General features: G+C 37.3%; 1 protein-coding gene and 1 non-coding gene across 2 annotated transcripts; both read left to right on the forward strand.

Moving 5' to 3' along the window:
- The first annotated feature begins 2,178 nt into the window (after positions 1-2,178).
- Positions 2,179-21,372, forward strand: Taf6 (TBP-associated factor 6). Its single transcript, XM_089249634.1, has 12 exons — positions 2,179-2,339; positions 2,484-2,570; positions 5,714-5,867; positions 8,367-8,423; positions 11,349-11,503; positions 13,003-13,068; positions 13,214-13,291; positions 13,449-13,550; positions 15,011-15,135; positions 15,933-16,191; positions 18,867-19,043; positions 20,728-21,372. Exons 1-12 carry the CDS (start codon positions 2,190-2,192, stop codon positions 21,214-21,216), a joined length of 1,899 nt encoding a protein of 632 aa, XP_089105760.1. The 5' UTR covers positions 2,179-2,189; the 3' UTR covers positions 21,217-21,372.
- TRNAA-AGC (transfer RNA alanine (anticodon AGC)) lies at positions 8,964-9,040 on the forward strand. Its single transcript has one exon. It is a non-coding gene; the product is annotated as a tRNA-Ala (tRNA).
- Positions 21,373-21,653: the final 281 nt, after the last annotated feature.

Genomic DNA, 21,653 nt, shown 5'->3' on the forward strand with positions numbered 1-21,653 from the left:
AAAAAATACGGAGAGGGTGAGAAAGCGAAAATGAGAGCAAGAGTGAAATCTACTACACTAATCTTTCCCTCCCCCTTCTTCTATTTCGAACATGTGAGAACAAGGAAGCCAGTTTTTTTCAATTTTATAACCGATACTCGAAGTAAAAATCATCCAAATTTATTGCTAAAAGCCTTTACGTGAAGGGGTAAAAAATATGCATAAGTCATTTTATAGGGGTTTGGCGATTTCTGCTATGCCACCTTATCTGACAGATGATTAGCAAAAAGTTGATCTGAGAGAAAATGCATTCAAAGTTTGTTTCTTTGGATACTTCAATATTGTCATTCATTTCATTTTTTTCTTTCTTATATATATTCTAAAAGAATCAATCAACCGATTGACATGAAACTTTTTACATTTGATTTGCAATTAAGGGCAATATTATTTAGCGCCATTTTTAAGAAATCGACTCTTTGAAAGAGCCTCAGAAGTAATGATACCCATATCAGTGCCGTGACTAGGCAGGTGCAGCAGGTGCACCCGCACAGGGCCCACTTGGGAGGAGCCCAGAATGAGCCTAAATGAGCCAGAAGGGGGACCTTAATGCAAATTCTTGCACAGAACACAGGAATGGCTAGTTACGGCACTGCCCCCTACATAGTATTTTCTCACCAACTTGGCATTCACCCTGGCTACGAAATCATAACCAAATCCCCCATCACGAGAAACTCTCTGGATTTCAATAGTCTGCAGCTATCAAACCTCGCCGCTTGGTGGTCGAGTGGCCACGGAGCTCGTCAGGGTATTTATATGCTCTTTTCTCCGTGGTTCAACTGAACATGTATAATTTATATTTTGCTCTCTGTGGCAAGATCATTACACTCAGAGCTGGATCTTGAATCCTGCGAACTACGCGCGGCCGCAGAATGCCCGAACTGAAAGAACCCGATGTTTAGAGCGCTAAACGAAGGGACGTTTTTTTAGGGTGCCAATCGAAGGAGAGGGATGGTTTTTTGATCACCAAAATATCATTCGTTTATACTTGAAACAGGTCCAGAGCCGGCCCTGATTACTCGCAATGTGAAGTGTAGATGGCAGGGCTGAAAAATCGTACACAACACTAGATACGTACTCAGACTGTTAGGTACACACACTTTGTGCCAGACTCTGCAACAAACCGGAGTGGCCTGGGGGAGAGGTATAGGGTTGAATAATATTTTTTTTTTGCACTCGAGAGGGATCAGTCATCCTTCCCCCTACCTTTGATCCGTCAGTGAATGAAGCTGGGCTGGATGGGCTCGATCGAGATCTCAAACGGGGCTTGAGTCCTGGGTCTCGGGACAATTACCATCATTTCTTGTCTTATCATGCTGTAAATTCACTGTAGAAGAGTCCGTGAAAAGTCTGGCTTGGGGGCCGGCCAAAGATTTCAGCCCTGCTCCAGAATGTGGGAGTCCATGGATCTCGGCAACGGGATAAGTCTGGTGGCAGAGTGTACTGGCGTTCATTCATTCATTTAGCTATTAAAGCCGGGTTTTCCTAAAAGTAGAATTTTAGCGCCGGGTGCAGCGCGAAAACGCTGATTGGTTAAAAATCGGAAATTCAGGTTTTTTGGCCAATCAACGTTTTCACGCTGCGCGCACCATAGAAAACCTGCTCCTAGGAGCAGGTTTCCTGTACCACGAGCAACGTGATTCGCCCAGCGCGACACGCCGTCCACTCCCCAGCAAGTAAAGCAGCATGGCTGTTTTCCTACAGAGCGCAATACTCCTCACGACAGCGTTTTACGGCGGGCTTGATTGGCCGACTGCTTCTGGAGGAGTCAAATGCGTCGTGCGCCGCGGTTTTGCCGATACTCTCGTGTGTTTTCTTTCCCTTCCCCTTCAAACCGGAGCCTGCAGACGACAGAGCAGCTGATGCCAGGGCCATATACTGTAATATAGCTGCCCTGATCTGATGCGCCACTCTAGGAAAACACAAACGCGTAGCGTGATTATGTAGCACGTTGCTGCCGACGTGAAATTATACTGTTCGGTTCACGCGACGTAAAGTACCTATTCCTAGGAAAACTCGGCTTAAGCCTCCAATTCTTCAACTTGACGTCAGGAATTTCACTCACTACTATGGACACAAGCAGTGGAATAGGGGAACAGTTATGATTTGCCTTATCAGAAATGTTTCAGCTCGTTTGTTTGGAATTCGCCGAGATGGCGGCCAAAGACTTCAAATGCAGTAGTTCGCTGTCGATCGAATCGGTTAAAGTGATCGCGGAATCCATTGGCGTGTCCAACATCACGGATGAAGCGGCTAAAGAACTCGCCGATGACGTCACGTACCGATTGAAAGTTTTAATTCAGGTTCTTTTTTTTATATTTCATTATCAAGTTTCAAACTTAACTTATAAGAGAGAGATCAGTCGCTGTGGGCTCATGTGATTGGCTCACTAAATTAATAATATTTTCATCAGTATCTTCTAATGAAATTCATTCCGTGTCTCTTAGGATGCTCAGAAATACATGACTCATGCGAAGCGGAAAAGACTGAGTACTGCTGATATAGATTACACATTAAAGGTTAAAAATATAGAAGTAAGAAAACTCTCTTTCTCTCTATAATTAGCTATAACAGCTTTGAATTTAGGGGAACTGTAGTGTAATCCCTTTTGGTGACTTTTTGTTTTAATTTGACGAGAATATGGTGGGCTACACAGCAAGCGCTGTTCCAGGGTGGGGTGTGATGGGAGCGATCGTCCTCCCAAGAGCAGAATAATATGAGGAAATTTATCTGCCCCCCCCCCCTTAAAATATGAGATCATCTGATGCACCCACACATAAAGACTGGGTACACACTGGACCAAATTGGCGGCTTAAAATATCTGCCTCGGCTAATTTGCAACCGAGATGTCTGCCTTCGCTCCACAGGGCCATCTTAAGAGCATCATGGGCCCCCCATGCCAAATGATTTTTCTGAGGCTCTATCAGGCAATTTTCAAAAATTTCAACCAGATCCCATTTTCGTGAGGCGCCCGGGTGGGCCCTCGCCTTAAGACGGCACTGTCGCTCCATTCACAGCAGAAGATATCTGCCTCCCCTCCATTTGCAGCTGAAAATGACTGTCTCCTCTCTATTTGCTGCTGAAGATGTCTGCCTTCATTCAGGCATGGATCCAGGGGGGTGATGGGAACATTCTCCCCTCCCAAGAGCCAAATAAAATGGGGAAATTTGTCAGTCTCGTAAAATACATGAATGATGAATGAACATACACATAATTTGCTTGTCTCGCATCATCCTGGATCCGCATCTCACAGCTACAGTAATTCCTTACCTTTCATGTTTGAATAACCCCTAGAAATGCTTTGAAGCATAGAAGGCTTGCATAACCCTAGATATCTGCAGCAGGTATGTACACCAGTGCATAGGCAGATATATATATGCTATGGTGGTAAATGTGAGAAATCTGATTATATATTACGCCAGGGCTTGATAAATTCAAAAAAATATTTAGGCACCAGCCCAATTTCTTGGGGGGAGGGGGGTTGTTAAGGTTGGTATTTTGCTCAAGAAAAACAGTCCTAAATGTTTTCTTTTAGTTTTCCAGAGTTAAAAGACAATGTAATGAAATCAGAAAAATTTATGTTGCCTTCTTCCCTCAAAGCAGAATATGCCAAAATCTGTGACGCACTTCGCAGAATAATCTGGAAGAATTTTTAAAAAAAACGGTAAAAAATGATGTTATGGAGATTTCTACCGCAAAACAATTTCCGGTCAGCCAAGGGGGTCGTTGTATAATAATGCAAAACATTCTGCTTTAGGGGTCGTCCTTTAGACTCCAATTTATCAACCACATTTAGAAAACTGGCCGCCATTATCAATTTTGTAGTTGCCATGACAACTTGATGCCTGAGATTTGTCCAGCCCTGTATTATGCATAAACCAGGGACCATAATCCTGACCATTTTCATAAGTTTGATAAATTTCCTTAAATTTATCTCTTTTACAGGCGATTTTGCATAATACCTAAGCATCATTGGTAAACATGATAAATCATTAAATTCATCACATTTGCCAATTATTATGTATAATTACCATTTCATATTGGTAAATACAGTAAATTGGTCCCAGTTCCATGATTTATTAATTGGGGGGGGGGGGGAAGTTATCAGTCCTATTCAAATATGCAAAACAAATGCTTTGTGTTTCAAGTCCTGTCAGCTCTGCTTTGGGCGAAAATACTTTTTAAAACTCTTTAGTGAATTCATACACCCTTAGCTCAGAAATTTTTAGGTGAAAATAAATGAGTTTAATTAGTGTATTAACAGATTCTGTGTGAGAATTTTTTACATGGAATAAAATTTTGGGCAGATCAGAAAATTTTAAATATCAAAATAGATTCTCAGTAATTATAATTCCGAATATAAAACCCTTTAATCTACATAAAAGTAAATGTTTTGGTTTTATTTAGCATATCTATCAGGTTAAAAAAACTATTTGACTACATTGACAATAAGTTTTTTACTGTTTTCATACTGATTTAGTTTCTGAAGTCTTAAACCTAACTATGTGATGCCCTATCATACGTATTTTGAATAAGCAGCTCTATTCCACTTCGCAAATTGAGTAATCAGTAGCTTAGATAAAATGAACCACAAACTATATTTTATATGGTGAGATATATAGATGGCTTTTTAAACCGTCCCACCTTGGGGCCATTTCCTGAAGTTAGGAGAGGCTACTAATGCCTCTACTTCTGCACCTCACGCCATAGAGCGTGAAATAAGGAAGGCAGGGTCATGTGTCCAGTGGTGTAGATAGTAGCATGCTTGCCCGGTATGCAGGAGGGCCTGGGTTCGAGTCCCGGCGGAGACGTGATGACTTTTCTTTCAGAGTTCATCTCAGCATAATATCCGGAAAATAACTGTTTCCTTAATATATTTTATATGTTCTAGACTCTTATGTTGAAAAATTCAAAATGGCAACATTTTGTTTTAATTATTGTAATAAATTAATGTTTAACAATAAAACATTATAATGTCCAAAAAAGTAAATTTTTCATCATGTGTTCAAAACATTATCAAAAAGCATTCATTTAGGTTTTTGACAGTTTAAAGCTGTTTCTGACAAAAAAAAACAGTTTTGATGTCAAAACCAGTGTCTGTTCATGTCAAAAACCCAACCCTGGATACCATACATGGAAGCCAGTGTCTGAACCAGATACAATGAACTCTGATTTAACGAATTTTCCGAAAAAATCCCAAAATAACTCCTATTTGATGAATTTTGAAATTGCACCCCCCCCCCCCCAATATAACGACAAACTTTCATTTAACAAATTTTTTGATTGAACTAATTTTTTTTACAAGTTATCATATTCATGCGGGTGGGATTCTGGGAAAAAATATTCTTAAATATGGGAGTTTGTTATATAACAGTCCGTGTGCACAACCATCAAATACACTACCTCAGGCTCATTTGAGAATTTTTTAATATTTATCAAATTCACTAGTTACACTAAGTTATTATGCACAATCACCAATAAAAGTGATATATTTCAAGTATTTATCAAATTTACCAGATATGCTTGGGTGTTATGCCTAATCATGGTCAAAAGTTATCTTTTTTTTTTAGTGTTTATCAAATTTACCAATAACCGCTTGGGTATTATGCATAATCACTCGTAAAAGTGATAAATTTATCAAACCTAACTGAGACGATTAATTTTTTTTTCCCCCTAGCCTTTATATGGTTTCAGTGCTCCAGAACTGATTCCATTCCGCTTCGCCAGTGGTGGTGGTAGAGAACTATACTTTAATGAAGAAAAGGAATTAGAGCTCAGTGATATAGTTGGTTCACAAATGCCGAAGCTCCCACTTGATGCATCTGTGAAAGGTAATGAGAAAAAAAAATTATGGATGGTGACAATATCCTTGATGTTTCATTTTATCATGTAGAAATTTGTGTAAACTGATCCCAGAAACCTCATGTTATTGCAAGTGGGTTGCAAATCTCTCTGTGAAATTCACTTAAATGGTATCAAATACTATCACTTCAATATGGTAGTACACAACAACAGACCTGTGACTATGCTGGGGCAGCCGGGACACTGCCCCAGAGCCCTGAGCTTAATGGGGGGGGGGGGGGGGAAAGCACAAAGAAATTCACACACTTATTTTTGGATAATAATAATTTCCCCCCCCCCCTGAAAAAAAAGTCTGCCCCAAGAAGGCACGCTAGGGTCCTGCACAATAACCTGAATCTGCAATACCAACAAAAAATGTAGACTATCTCGCCAGGACCTGGAACCAAATTAAAAGGTTCAAGTGTTATTGACCAACCACCAGTGGTTTTTTTTTTCTCAGATCAGTCTGAAAAAAGTTACTTGCCCAATTCGGGTTATTGCAAAGTCACTCAAATGTTGATGAAAGAAATTTTTTTTTTTTGGCAAAATGAATTTTTTTTCCCCCTACACACAATGGTCCACTGGCTCAGCGGTTCTCAACCTTTTCTAACTCACGAGCTTTTTTCAGTAAAAAATTTCTATTGCAGAGTCCCGTAGGCCTATTTTTTTATTTATTCATCAAAGTTACTGATTTATTTTTATTATTGAAAAATATTTGATTATTTTCTTTTTTTTTTAAATTATTATTTTAATCAAGTGGCTGCGGAGCCCTTAGAAAGTACACACATAAGCCCAAGGGCTCCGCGGAGCACCAGTTGGAAACTGCTGCTCTAACTAAAGCTGTTGATTGGCATCATTAGGGGATTGTTACATGGTCTGGAGGAAGAGGAAAAAATTAGAACCTTAATGATCAAATAATTATTCTCAATCAATTTTTTTTTTTTTTTATGTGAAATTGTTTCACAAGGCTGTCAAATGCACAAGACAGTTTTTTCTAGATTCAACGATAGTCGCTAAATTCAACTTCCTTTTTACTATCTCTTATTGCTTTCTTCAACGCTCTTCTTTTATCAGTAAACAATGATAGGTTACCTTGTCAATTTTATACTTTCTGAATGCCCTTTTCAAGATAAAGTTTACGCATGCTATCCATGAACCATAGGGGGTGCGATGTACAAACACTTTTTTTTTCGAGCAAAGGGTATGATGTCATGCAAAACAGAGGATAGCTTCGTACTAAATTCTTGCCATTGACTTACCACCCCAACTGATTCCAACCAATATTTGAAAACTTCCGCTAATCTCTTTCAAAACATCATAGTTAGTTCTCCGAAAACCAGTCTTTTGTTATCAACCTTACCTGAAGAAAAGTTACCGAAAAATTAACGACACAATGATCACTGGAAGAAAACTCGTCCCCCCACGAAACATGTTCAACAACAATATATCATCATATATCATTTAGAATATATCAGTGTTTTTTATGTCTGTGGGTAGATTTCTTTCAGACAAATTCAATGATACCCATGTGGTTTTAATACTAAAAACTAACTGTATGCATACCAGCCCCACGGCCCACATTCATAACAAAATTATTTTATGCTATATCTCTGGAAGTTTGCAACACAAATAGAAGCCAATAGTGTCCTCTGATAGATATATTTGGCACAAATCTAATGATACCTATTTCAGTCAGTACTTAGCACATGGTTCTAGGCATAAAGAACATATTCACGTCAAAACTTAGTCATGTTTATGACACAGTCTACCTCAATTTTTTTTTTTTCCAATGATGCCTCCAGCTGAAGGCATGGAGTTGAAACTGAAACTTATAATTTCCAGATAAACTAGATTAGTTGCACTTGAGATCTTATTTTCTAAATACTTATAGGGGATTTAATCTAGACAAAAAAAATTCCTTTAGCAAGAAAGCAGAAATGGGGAAAAAAGCTTTAGCAAAATGCTAAGGATCAATGGATGGATGTTTACTCGTTTCACACACATACCTTCTGTATGCATTTTTGCAAAAGTACCTACTACTTTCGCATTCTAAGATTTTCTTTCATATTTTGCGAAAAATTAACCAGTAGCTTAACCATGGTACTTATGTAAATCAGTGGATTTGACCTCTATCCACCACAAGTTGCTGCCACTTTTCCTGCAATCATCTCATTTTGCCTGATTCTGACATAATTTGCAACGTCAGATCAACCATACAAAAATTATCATGGGGTTTGAACTTTGGTGCCTTCTACTATCTCTGCCCACTCCATTACCAAACTATTCATGATCATTTAAGGATTATTCCTATGAAAGAATGTTTTTTTATATATTGGTGTGTGATGATTTTAGCCTACAGACAAAAATGTAGAGGACTGAAGCTCTCTTTACTTCACTTTACAGCTCATATGCATGATGTGGATATGAATTTAACCGCTAACTTATATATTGTCATAACACTGTTTTAACTTCAGTATTTATTTTAACAGCACATTGGTTGAGTATAGAAGGTATCCAGCCAACTATTCCTGAAAATCCACCTCCAGGTCAGTATAATTTGAAATATTTGGATGAGAAGAGTTTTTTAGTAAAAGGCAAATTTTCAATTTCTGAAAGTTGACAATTTCTGTGTTGTGTTAGAAATAATAAAGTAGAAAAAATACAGCTACCGCTTCTTAAACTATTATTACTACTAATAAACCATACACGCACCTCTTAAACATTCCTCCAGGAAATTTCTCTAACAAATGGTACATGTCTGAACTTGTTGTGTGCACAGTCAGAGCCACTTACAACGAGCCCGCTTTTGTTGAGAATCCAAATTTAGCAAGTAAATCAATGTATTTTGTTTAGTAAAATACTAATTTTATGGCAATTCTATCGCTTTCAGCAAGTGGTTTTCATGGTAGCATGGATTTAACGAGTAGTTTGAAAAGGAATTTTGAAAAAATAAGTACAAAAATGTAGAGAAAAATAAAAACTAATTGCAAGAACAATCACACAAACATGTTTGAGTTTGCATTTAGAAAAGTCCTCTCCACTTGTATACGCTCATATATATGCTCCAAGGTTGAAATATTTTATCTGCTTCCATAGCTTAGATGGTAGAGTAGAGTACTCGTCCAGCAAGCGAGAGACCGGGGTTCGAGTCCCCGTGGGGGCAGTGATAAATTTTCTTCCTTGTAATCTTCATCTCCACAAATAACCAGTCTTTCAATGAATCTTGTATGTTTGAGTTTGTTTTGCCTCTCACACAATATTGAGATGATACACTGAACCAGAGATAAATGTCATTCAAATAATTCAGCAAAAGGCTTATCACTCCATGAGGTTTGTTGTCAATGTTCAAGAACAGTAATGCTTCGTCTAGAAGAAAGGAATAGGAAATAAAGATAAGAGAAATTGATCATCCAGAATTTTAAAAAATGGCTAATACATCTCCCTTGCTTTACCTCCAATACAAACTCTATGAGTAGGAGGATCATCACCAGAATTTTTCTTTCCCATATGTTGTGTCTAGTTAGTTTTTGGGGGGTAAATGGGTCTGGAGGTCTGTTTTTCAGGAGTCAGTGCCTGTCCACAATTTCGATTCGTTTTCCATACCCTTCACAAAAAGTCTCACCGCAGAAAGCAATAGGCCTACAACGATAAAATCTTCAAACATTATACTTCCCTCATAGTTCGAAAAATGTGTGGCAGGTGGCAGCACTATAACAAGCATTACACAAAAACAAGCTTCACGTTAGGTTCGCAACACAGACACGCATATCCCAACATAGAACAGTTCGAAATATTGTCTGAGGCTTTCATGGCCGGCGTTAAATGACTTGCAAACGGTTTCCAGGCTATTAGGCCATGGTCTAGGAGATTTTCTTCCTGACGTTTCACCCGTATCTGTGGCAGCATCATCTGAGGTTATTTGGACGTAAGTCTCCGCGGCAAGCAAGGAAGGCTTTGGAAAGGTACGAAGCCTTTCTAGCTTGCCGTGGAGACTTACATCCAAATAAATTCAGATGTGGGTGAAACATCATAAAGAATAGCCCGGAAACCGTTTGCAAGTCATGGAACAGTTCGTTAGAACGACTTGCAAACTGTTTCCGGGTTATTAGGCCATGGTCTAGGAGATTTTCTTCTTCCTGACGTTTCGCCCACATCTGTGGCAGGCATCATCTGAGGTTAATTCGACGTAAGTCTCCGCGGCAAGCGAGAAAGGCTTCGTACATCTACTGTCATCGACTTGTTCCCTATATGCATTTCTGAGACTTGATCGGCCGCAGAAGAACCGCATTGGTTGGCTTGTGTGGATGTGTTTTGCGCCGATTGGCTGCAAGTGGTGTCTGGCGACGATTGGCTGTCGAGGTCATTTTCTCTCTGGCATTCATCGGGGGCACATCTCAACTCTCTGCGGCGCTGAAGTACCGGGACCCAAGTGGGATGCACCTTCATCGTCTCCTCCTTTCGATTCATGTTGTGGTGCTTGAATATTTCAATGGCTTCTCTATGAAGACGAGCATGGTAGTGCACCTCCGACGATATTACCTCGGTCTTTTCAAATTTAATTAACCGGCCACAAAATTAAATTTGAAAAGACCGAGGTAATATCGTCGGAGGTGCACTACCATGCTCGTCTTCATAGAGAAGCCATTGAAATATTCAAGCACCACAACATGAATCGAAAGGAGGAGACGATGAAGGTGCATCCCACTTGGGTCCCGGTACTTCAGCGCCGCAGAGAGTTGAGATGTGCCCCCGATGAATGCCAGAGAGAAAATGACCTCGACAGCCAATCGTCGCCAGACACCACTTGCAGCCAATCGGCGCAAAACACATCCACACAAGCCAACCAATGCGGTTCTTCTGCGGCCGATCAAGTCTCAGAAATGCATATAGAGAACAAGTCGATGACAGTAGATGTACGAAGCCTTTCTCGCTTGCCGCGGAGACTTACGTCGAATTAACCTCAGATGATGCCTGCCACAGATGTGGGCGAAACGTCAGGAAGAAGAAAATCTCCTAGACCATGGCCTAATAACCCGGAAACAGTTTGCAAGTCGTTTAACGCCGGCCATGAAAGCCTCAGACAATAGTTCGTTAGAAGTTCCACAAAATATGGACGAGGTGCATGTGTGGTTTAGTAGTTGTTGTTAACCACAAAATTCTGGATCTGAAAAACTCACCCCTTCATAAAATAAAAATTAACAAAACCATAATTTAGCATTTCATTTCTTTTGTGATAAATTAGCTAGATTGTTTTGGTTTCCACAAAATTGCTTTCTTTTCACAAAATTTGTGACCATTTTCACAAAAATAAGAAATTTTTTTTTACAAAAAACAGGACCTTTCAGAAAATCTGGACAGACCCCTGATCTTATTGAGACATTGTAAATATTAAATTTCTAGCAGTGAATGTTTTGTTTGATTTATTTATTTTGACCGATTTATTTATTCTTTATTGATTTTTTTTTCCTCAGTGCCTAAGGATCAGCAGAAACTAGAAAGCATAGATCCAGCATCTAAGCTAAATAAACTCAGTGCTGCAGCTGATAAAAAAGCTGCCAATGAGGAGAGATCGAAGCATTTGGAGATTGTTCGCTTGAAAGAACTTGCTACTCATGAACTTTCTGTGGTATGGAAATACTTTTCAAACAGACAGTAAAACCCAACTTATATAAACTGGGGCCTGTTTGGATTTTATTGGCGTTCATCATTTATAATATATATTTTATTTATTTATTTTTTATTTTTTATTTTTTTTTTGTGCAATGACAGTAGGTATCCATACATGTTGGACTAAAGTTACAGACCAATTTAATAATTCTGTTTAACAATAACAGTTAATAGAACCTAATGCTTTTCTTCAAGTTCACACAACACGTGCTTAGGTTCCTCTAGGAATATACCTGGTTTAGAATTCATTGAAGAGCATTGGGACTGATAGTGCTCCACCTGTTTACATTGTTTTTGATAGGGTTTTTTTTCGGGAAAATGTCTGGTGTTCAAAAAAGAATTGGATTTAGAATTAGGACTTCAGGGAGAAAATGTGCAAATTATGTACAGTTGGAGCTTTTTTATAACAAAATCCGATGTTATGAAGTATCTGAGTTATAAAAAAAATAATCAAATTTTTTTAAAGGCTTAAGTTTCATAAAATCAGTTCTCTTTCAGAAAAAATTCAGAATGTGAGTTACTGCTGTGCTATTTTGTACGTTCTTTCAGCCTCATCTATAACTATATAGTGCTGATTCAGTTCATTCTTAAAGCCACTCAAATAAAAAAGGATTGACATAACTACAGGTAGAGGCACTGGCATGAAAAAGACATTTAGTGGGCTTAAAGTTATCTAGTAGTCATACTTTTATATGGGATGCAAGCCTGTACGCAGGAGAGGAGAGTGGCTTTGCATGGTATATTCATTAATTATTGGAAGCTCATCCCCCCACACATCAGGGGGATCAAATAATACATTCCCCGGTTCCGGCGCTTATAATTACAGTGTAATTGATGGCATCATTTCTCTATTTTTAAACCTCAGACCATTAGGCATAAAATGTCTGTAACAGTTTCACCACTCACAACAATGGTTCTCAAACTTTTACCGCCTGCAGCTCCCTTGCCTCTGTCAACATTTTTCAACAGCTCTGAAATCCAATAAAGAAGCCCTTTAAAGCACTGAATAGGAACACCTTAATATCGAAAGCATGCCTCTGGTATAGGGGCATTGACGTTCAGTATAGGGGTCTAATATTTCACCCAAACCTATGTTGATATCAATATTTGTGACAAACATGAATTATTGTCATTCTAATTATAATTGAATGTACTTTCAAAGTTTGTTTGAAGACCTCCTGTCCTATCTTTGTGGACCACCTTTAGTCAACAGTTGGAAATGTTTTAAGTGGATCATTAAACTTGAGTATTTATCGTGTACTGGTTATAATGAATATTGAATATTGCATATGCTTTTCAGGTTCCTGTGCGATTTCGTTATATCCAAGCTATTATGTTATTAAGATTGTTGTGTGTCCTCTTATAATATTTCAAGTCTGCTCTGGAAGACTAGTCTTTACTTTTCAATGTAAAAAGTGAGCATTGTTCAATTCTTTTTTTCCCAATTTATTCTTCTAGGAGCAGCAACTTTACTATAAAGAAATCACTGAAGCTTGCGTGGGTTCTGATGAAAGCAGAAGAGCGGCAAGTATTTTTTTAAATTGAAATTTACTGCCATAGACTCATCTTAATTACATCAGATAATTGAAATTTTACTGTATAATTTTCATATTAGTGTGCTGATATATGCCATGATACAAACATTCTAAAAAAACTTTGAACATTTTAGGAAGCACTACAGAGTCTTGCATCTGATCCAGGCCTGCATGAAATGCTACCAAGACTTTCTACATTCATATCTGAAGGGGTAATTATGTGATATTGCTGATTCTTTCTTAGGAAGATGAAGATTATATTGATTTCATCCCTACCTCTTGAATTTCATGTCCTTTTCTCATAGCTAATCTATTTATGAAGCTGTCTGAACTGACCGAAATCATTTTTTATCCCCGGATTTTTTTTAGGTGAAAGTGAATGTGGTGCAGAATAATTTGGCTTTACTTATCTATTTGATGAGAATGGTGAAAGCATTGCTGGATAATCAGACTTTGTTTCTTGAAAAATATGTATGCTTGTTTTTTATTTTATTATATTGATTGTTCATAAGTAAAACTAAACAGTTACAGAAACATGTTTTATCCCCATATACAGTAAAAGTCTGATAATTAGAGCTCATAATCATGATGAATATTGTCATTGTAGCATACTTCTCACTATTAGCTGATTCCTTTTTTTCTCTCTCTTTCTTTCAGGTTTTAAATTTGTGGCTTTATCTGCTATTAAAACTACGGTGTCTTTTAGATTAATTACATAAGATTAATTACATTGTAATACACTCAAATCCTGTTATAACGAACGCCAAGAGACCGGAAGAATCACTTCATTATAACAAAATTTTGTTATAAAGGAATTCCAGATTACCTAGCATTGTTCCTATGTGAACTTATTTTGGGGATTAGAAAAGTGTTAGTTAAAATGAGATTTTCGATAACGGTATTCGTTATCGAAAAAATGAGCTTCGACTGTATCATGGAATTAACAGAACTTCAGTCATAAAATGGATATTTTTGTCTCACATCAGTTGATTCCCTAAGACAGTGATAGGCAAACTTTTCTAGAAGCAGGTTAAAAAATAAAAGAAAAAACTTTGGCCATACCAATATAATTTATTATATAATTCAATAAGAACTCTAAACAAAATTTTTAACATAGAAAACGTTATTAAATCAGCTTAGATTTAAATTCTCATGACTACATTTTGCATATGTAAAAAATGGACACCTCGTTAAATGGTCTTTTTTAAAACACTAAAATTCAAAATTTCTATACTATTATTTTAAAATCTGTGGCAGGCCAGATCGAACCTCTAAGCTGACCATAGTTTGCCCATCACTGCTCTAAGACATTTTTTCTTAGAATTTTGTATTATCTTACCAAAAACAATTGACATTCTTAATCTATTGTTTATAACTGCTAAATTCCATTGCTGTATGGACGCGTTAAAATTTTTCAGCTAATTGGAAAGTTTCTTTTAACATGATTTGTTCAGCTGTTTGAAAACTAAGTTCTAGTAAAAAAAGACCCAGCAGTGTCACATATCCCTTCTGTATAATGGGAAAATGAGAAAAAGACGGAGGTTAAAAATTTGCTTTTTTGTGTCTATTCTTTGTTAGAAGCACCTTATAGTGATGTTAAAAAGCACCATGTGCAATGATAAGTGCCATCTTTAGTTTTAACTCAAAAAAAGAGAGGGAAAAACTGTTGTTTTGAGAATTTTTTGACATCTTACGAAATTCTTTTATTTTTTAATTTTTCTATAATCAAATATTTTTTTCGTATTTTTAACAGAGCTTTTTGACAATCACTCTTTATATCAGACTTTTACCATATTTCTGTCGTTGAAATGGATTGATGTTTATACAAATTGAGAAGTGATTACTTATTCTTTGCGTCTTTTTAATTAAAAACTTGATTTTGAATGGAATTCTATATGATTGTTAAATTTGTTCTCGTTTTTTTCTAATAGCTTCATGAACTCATACCATCAGTTTTGTCATGCATTGTCAGCAAACAGTTGTGTACACGACCTGATGTTGACAATCACTGGGCACTCAGAGACTTTGCTTCCAGACTTATGGCTCAAATTTCAAAGTGAGGTTTTTTTAATACTATCCTAGCATATGAATGGAGTATAGCTTTTTCACTTCCATTTATGTTCTGTTGGCCATAAGAGTCAATTTAAAAACCAAAAGTAATTTTCAAAACTTCAATTTGACATGCATAAGTTCTAGTCCTTGGATGCAGTCATCAACCATGTTTGTCTCTGTTGTTCCCATTTAGCACACCTTTAGAATAACATGAAACTTGGATGATTGAGATCACTTTTTAAGGACAATGATTTTACATTTTTTTATGTTTATAAAAAGAAGCAATGTTTCTGTAGTGTAATTTCATTGGATGGACCACCAATTTAAACTGTCTGGCTGCAATTTTATTGTTGAAGAGACAAATCACAGCATACAGTGGTGCCTCATAATTTGAAATTAAGCCATTTCAGAACTAATGTCAAATTAATTCATAATATTTTCCGTACAGGCTAGGTCTATCTGCCAATTTCATGCACATACACTGTCCGGATAAATTCAAATATCTAATTGTGAGGCATAGCTGTATATGCATTTCTACCATGTTCTGCTCACACGCTCCTTGCCAGATGGGGGGTAATTTTGAATGCGCTAAAACATATTCCCTGTATGCAGCCGCACATAGCGGCTTACAGAGAACATTGGTTTTCACTAGCCTATTGCATTTACATTTGTCCTATAATATTGATTTTTGTTTAGGAGAAATGTTTTTGTAAATCCTTCAGTTATAAATGATGCTTATGTTTCTCAATTTCATAATTAGTGATTAGAATAAAATGTTTCTTTTTTTTTTTTAATCGACAGGAATTTCAATAACAGCACAAGCAATATACAAACACGTGTCACTAGACTATTCAGTCGAGCCCTTCAGAATGAAAAGATGCCTCTTGCATCACATTATGGAGCTATTTCAGGCCTGTCAGAGCTTGGGCCTGAAGTGGTTCGAGCTTTCATCATGCCCAGGGTCAAAGCTTTAGGCGAACGTGTGAAACAGCTATTGGAAGGAGCTGCTGTTACGAACATTGATAAGAGTGCCGCAGAACATATCAAGCAACTCATAATAGTAAGATTAGCTCTCTTCTTTTTGAATAAGTGTCTGTTGTAAGAAGGGGGGGGGGGTAGGTTTAAAAAATATCAAACCTGCTTTTTTAAAAATTCTAAAAATTTCCAAATAACTGAATCATATTTAGAAAATCAGAATAGGTGAAATTTTACTCATTCATTATTAATCACTGTTCTTAGGTTTGCACTAGAATGGCAGGGATTAGCTTCTAATATAAAAGGACTTTCCACCTATTTGGCCTATTATAAGAGGACTTTTATTCCCCAAATTAGCAAAATTTTTGGGTGCTGATTACATGGAGCCACAGGCTATAGGTTGGATATTATTGTAAATTAAGAAATGTAAGTTAGGTATTTCTCCTAATACAGTACTACCCGAGTTAGGTCTCAACTTATGATTTCAGTTGTAAGCTATTCAGTTTACAATGAATGTATTCACATTCACTAAAAATGGTCCAAATTGTTAGCAAATGTTCAATTCACAAGCTTGAAATGTGCAAGTTAAAGCTCATTTGACACACAAAATTTCAGATGCTTTGAACAAATCAAAGGTGACTGCGGTTAGCCTACTCAACTCCTTATACAGTATCTCAGTTAACGAAAACAATTCATTAGCAGAAACAAGATTTCCGATCGATTTTTTATGGAAAATCATTTAATTCATTTTGGGTATGGCCCAAAATTTTACTATAAGTTTTATAAAATACATTTTATAATTACAAAGCCAATTAAAAAAGAACAAAAATGGACTGAAATAAATAGCTACAAAAACGGATGAAGGAAAATTTACAGAAGTTGGGAAAAACTGAAGATCTTTTTATTTATGTTTCATTTTACATTAGCATTTCTGTGTCTCATACTTATGCAGATGGAAAAGATCTCTTTGAATGATCTAATATCTAGAGATCTCTTTGTAGAATGTCCAAACTGTTAAAATTGGTGCTATGAGTCTCAGGCTTCTAAAAAATAAGTGAAAACTTCTAAGTATATATATAACAATACATTTTGACATGAATACGTCTTTAAAATCATCTGACGATACTGCTTTACTGCACACCAACTCCGGTCATATATTGCCATATGGCAATTTCCAACCAGAGGAGTCGGGTGGGAAATGAAGGCTCCATCCATTGGTGGTCGCCCCAGGTTGGGTGGGTAAGGAACTTCCTTCTAACGTTCGATACCCGGATTCTAACTCTTGGACCTTGATGGTAACCTTTATAGTGGAGGATGAGCATTTTGCCGCTGTGCCACTCGGGCGCCTACCCTCGTCAAACTGGAGAGCATGAGAAATATTTTTGATAAATGCATAAAATGATAAATTCATCTTACAGCATTGCTATTTTATGTGAGTGTGTGCATTCATGTCAACTAAAATGTTTGTTAGTTGAGTCTGTATTCATTAGCCAAGGTATAAATGTTGTGAAAAACCATCTGTTATCTAAACAGAACTACTTTTATTTTGCATGGAATACACTGTACTTGCACCTTATTAATTAATTTTCATTAATTATATTGAAACAAAAAAGGCTTTCGTGGCCCTCGTGTAAATTAGAATTTAGCTTAAAAGTTTTTGGGTTTTTTGGCTGACGTGAAGTACAGTTTTCGTCTTTCGCTGTTCCGTTCACACAAGTGGGAAACATTTTCAAGAAATCATTACGTAATGGTGAGTAAAAGGCTACTACTTATGCCTTCTCTCTGCTTGAGTCTACAGGGATGTAATGAACGCCATACATCCAAAAATGCCTCACGGAAAGTAGAAGTACCAGTGACCAGAAAAGCGTTTCTCCCTTACATTCCTCGAGTTACTGACAAAATTGGATGACACCTGAGAAAATTTGGCATCAAGACCATCTTCAAGCCAACCAAAAAGCTAAGCGAATACCTCAGGTCGACCAAACATCAACGGGACGGACTAAAAACAGCTGGGGTTTACTGTATCCCATGCAGTTGTGGAGAAGTGTACATAGGCACTACACAAAAAGATAGATATCGACCAGATTAATTGAGCACAAACGAAATTGTATTCTGGGTCAGGTTGACAAGTCAGCCATAGCAGAGCATGCCCTGACCAAGGACCACAAAATTCTTTTCACAAACACTCAAGTGTTATCTAACGACATGAGATATTTTCCACGTATTTCTTGAGAAGCAATTGAAATTCAATAACATAAGAACTGCTTCAACAAAAAGGAAGAGAGGGTAAAAATCAACAGTTCTTGGTTTCCCATTTTAAAAATGATGAGATTGAAACCCAAGCATTATCCAGAACCCTTAGGAGCAACTTCGGCCAATGGAAAAAACAGACTGGCTCAACAGACTAATCCCAACAAGGTAGTGAGACTCAAGCAGGGAGAAGGCGTAAGTAGTAGCCTTTTGCCCGCCGTTACGTAATGATTTCTTGAAAATGTTTGCTATTCGTGCGAACGAAACGTTGAAGGACGAAAACTGTACTTCACGTCAGCCAAAAAACCCAAAAACTTTTAAGCTTAATTCTAATTAAAGATATTGCTAGGGTGTGTGGAACAAATTAAAGAGATCACTATTCAATTGGAAAAGTTTGTTTTCAAATATGATTATTTTATGATGAATTAAACTTGTCACTCCAGATATCACTGTATTTACTTTTATTCTTCTATGTAAACATTGATTTATTCCCTTCTCCCTATTCTTCAGCGTGTGCTATCTCCTGTTCTGAAGACTACCACTACGGGTCCAGACAATCCCGATGAATATGTAAATGAGTTTGGTTATTTTGGGCCATTCCTTCACAGTCATGTTGTGCGTGCACGTCTTCAGCAGCAGCCTACAACTACTGCAAGCTCATCTAGATCTACATTTACTGTTTCACAGGTATTTTTTAATTTCCAAAACCTTTTCATCTATCATTTATGGAACCTCTTAACAGTAAAATATCATAGATATATCTATGCATTTAAACATTTTCATGCAATAATAGTCATTTATTGTCTGAAACTAAGACTCTCAGAGCCGCAACTAGATACTTTGTCAGCAGGGGCAAGCAAGGAACTTGGTGTCCTGTATAATCTAAAAGGAATGATTAAAACGTACATGATCAACCCATGACCTAGGTACCAAATGTAGCCCTTGGAGACACACGTCTGATGTTGCCTTTGACATGTTACATAATTTTGTGAAAATGAGCCAAGTGGCACATTTCCAGATCGCTTAAGGGACCAGCATGGCAGTTCCACATCACTTAAATGGTCTGTGGCACATTACCAGATCACTTTAGTGACCCATGGCTTATTTACAGATCACTTGAGTGACCCGCAGCACAGTTCCAGAGCATGTCAGTAGCATGCGACACATTTTAAGATTTCTTAAGTGATCTGTGGCAACGTTTCAGATTACTCAAGTGTCTCGTGGCACACTTATAGATCACTTAAATGGCCCACAATATGTTTTAAAATAAACAAAGTGGTTCACCTTTCCCTAAAGGTTGAACACCCTTGGGTTAAAGGGTTAATTTGGCTCCCCATTTGCCCATGGCACCACCAGAATCACCTGCTTCCCCTTCTCTCTCTCCCCCCCCCCCAAGTTTCGACCCTACTCAGTCAGTATACAAATGTCATGATATACAGTATTCTGCTGACCAAGATGAACTATGGTGGTAGAGAAATTATTGTTTTTTCAAGAGGGACATCATCATGCATCACTTTTAAATCAGTGTGGTTAGCGCCATCACCAAATGTACTTATGAGCATTTATGGGCTGTGCAAATTGTAAATGAATTTAATTAATTCAAGATTATGTCCATCAGAAGTTCTGTTCTTTTTTCAGAGTACTTAATGAAAAAAAAATTAATGGAACCATAAATGTGGTATCTCAAATTTTTTGCGATAATTTAACTTTATTGTTTGGGGCCATTCAAGTATTACGTAAGCAGATTTTCAGCCATCCTCCCTTGTCAGCAAAAGTCAGCAAAACACTGAGCAGATTAGAATATTTCATATCTTCAAAAAGGGGTGGTTGATGACGTAACAAACCTTCAAACCCCCCTTCCCGCCCTTGTCATCAAATCCCCCCCCCCCGCGATGCTGACGTAATACTTGAATGACCCCTTTCACCTTCCACAAAATTAATGACCATTTCCACAGAAATAAGGACAATTTTCACAAAGACAGCACATTACAAAAAAATCTGAACCTTTAATTAGTTAATAAAATTAAATTTGGCTTTTCATCCTGTATAAATAAGTCTACCACAGTAAACTTTAAGGCTTCTGGGGGAGGGCGATCTGATGGTGCAAATACTGATGTTGCTAGGTGCCCTCTGAAGAAAAAATAAAGAGGCGTTTTATAATATATCGAAGATGATTTTTTGAGCGGGGATATAAAACATTATTGTTGCAAGAGTTTAAAATGTCTTTAAAAAACATTGCTATGGAGGGATTGATCATTACATCAAATATTGTTGCAACAGTGTTTCACTGTACGCAGATATTTACCTTATGATCAGTGAATTTTCATTACTAGGGACTTAAGTGAAAATATCTGTTTTGTTTTTCATGCAGTCGAGATTGCTACCATCAACTGCACGAACTCCAACAATTGTTACAGTTCCTCGCACAGCTGCTGGAGTGGTTGCCACAGGATCCCCATCTCCAACAACTCAGAAATACATGATTATGACCTCAACTGGAAGGCCTAGTACTCCTGTCTCCACAGCGAGTCAAAGTTCGCCTATGATTTGCACATCTAATTCCACCTTGCCAACTCTCGTAAAAATAGTAACGGCTGCTCCTGTTGCCAGTTCAACTACTGACATGGTGGCGACAGCCTCGCCGATGACCAAATTTGTTGTGGTTCAAGCACCGCCACAAACAGCATCAGCAGTCACTGCTGCTGCTACAACTGCTACCACTTCACAAGTTGTCAGTGCTGTAGATACCCTGGTTTCACCTGTTTGTACTCAATATTCGGTAGTTCGCACAAGTACTGAGACCCAATCTACTGATTCTCAGCCTGTTAATCCCCATGTGGATGTCACACCATTCATGTAAATATGCGATATATATCACTCATCAAAGTTTGCCCGTGAACTTTTTTATTGTTTTGCTGAGAAATAATTGTTAATATGTTTGTTCTTACATAATTGAAATGGTATCAAAGATTTTTAAGACGTTTTAACAATATGATTATTAAATTATTATAATTGATGATATTGTGTTTTTTTTAGAGAGAATATATTTAGCCATTATAATTTTAAAAAATTCACTTTTTTCATTTCTTCAAAGTCTGGTTCCTTCAAAATATTTAAAGGGTAATGTTACAAGTTGTAAGTCCAATTTGTTTCTAAAATTACTTGTATCTTCTTTCAAGAGGCTTGTATTTTCATTTTCTAGAACTTTCGTATGTCTAATGAGCTTTTTCCTTGACCGTTTCATACTCATGACTTGGGAGACTTTTTTAGCGAATATTTTGTGCTCATGCCTTCAAT

Source organism: Pholcus phalangioides, unplaced genomic scaffold (genome assembly GCF_987345545.1).
Source record: "Pholcus phalangioides strain wild (caught in Gottingen) unplaced genomic scaffold, Ppha-v1.0 ptg000022l_1, whole genome shotgun sequence".
Lineage (NCBI taxonomy): Eukaryota > Metazoa > Arthropoda > Arachnida > Araneae > Pholcidae > Pholcus > Pholcus phalangioides.

What these genes read in the sequence shown, in the direction of transcription:
- Taf6 (XM_089249634.1), top strand. Translation starts at nt 2,190, where the DNA reads ATGGCGGCCAAAGACTTCAAATGCAGTAGTTCGCTGTCGATCGAATCG. An exon ending in CTACTCATGAACTTTCTGTG is followed by an intron (nt 11,504 to 13,002) that starts GTATGGAAATAC and finishes TTATTCTTCTAG; the next exon opens with GAGCAGCAACTTTACTATAA. An exon ending in CTGATGAAAGCAGAAGAGCG is followed by an intron (nt 13,069 to 13,213) that starts GCAAGTATTTTT and finishes TGAACATTTTAG; the next exon opens with GAAGCACTACAGAGTCTTGC.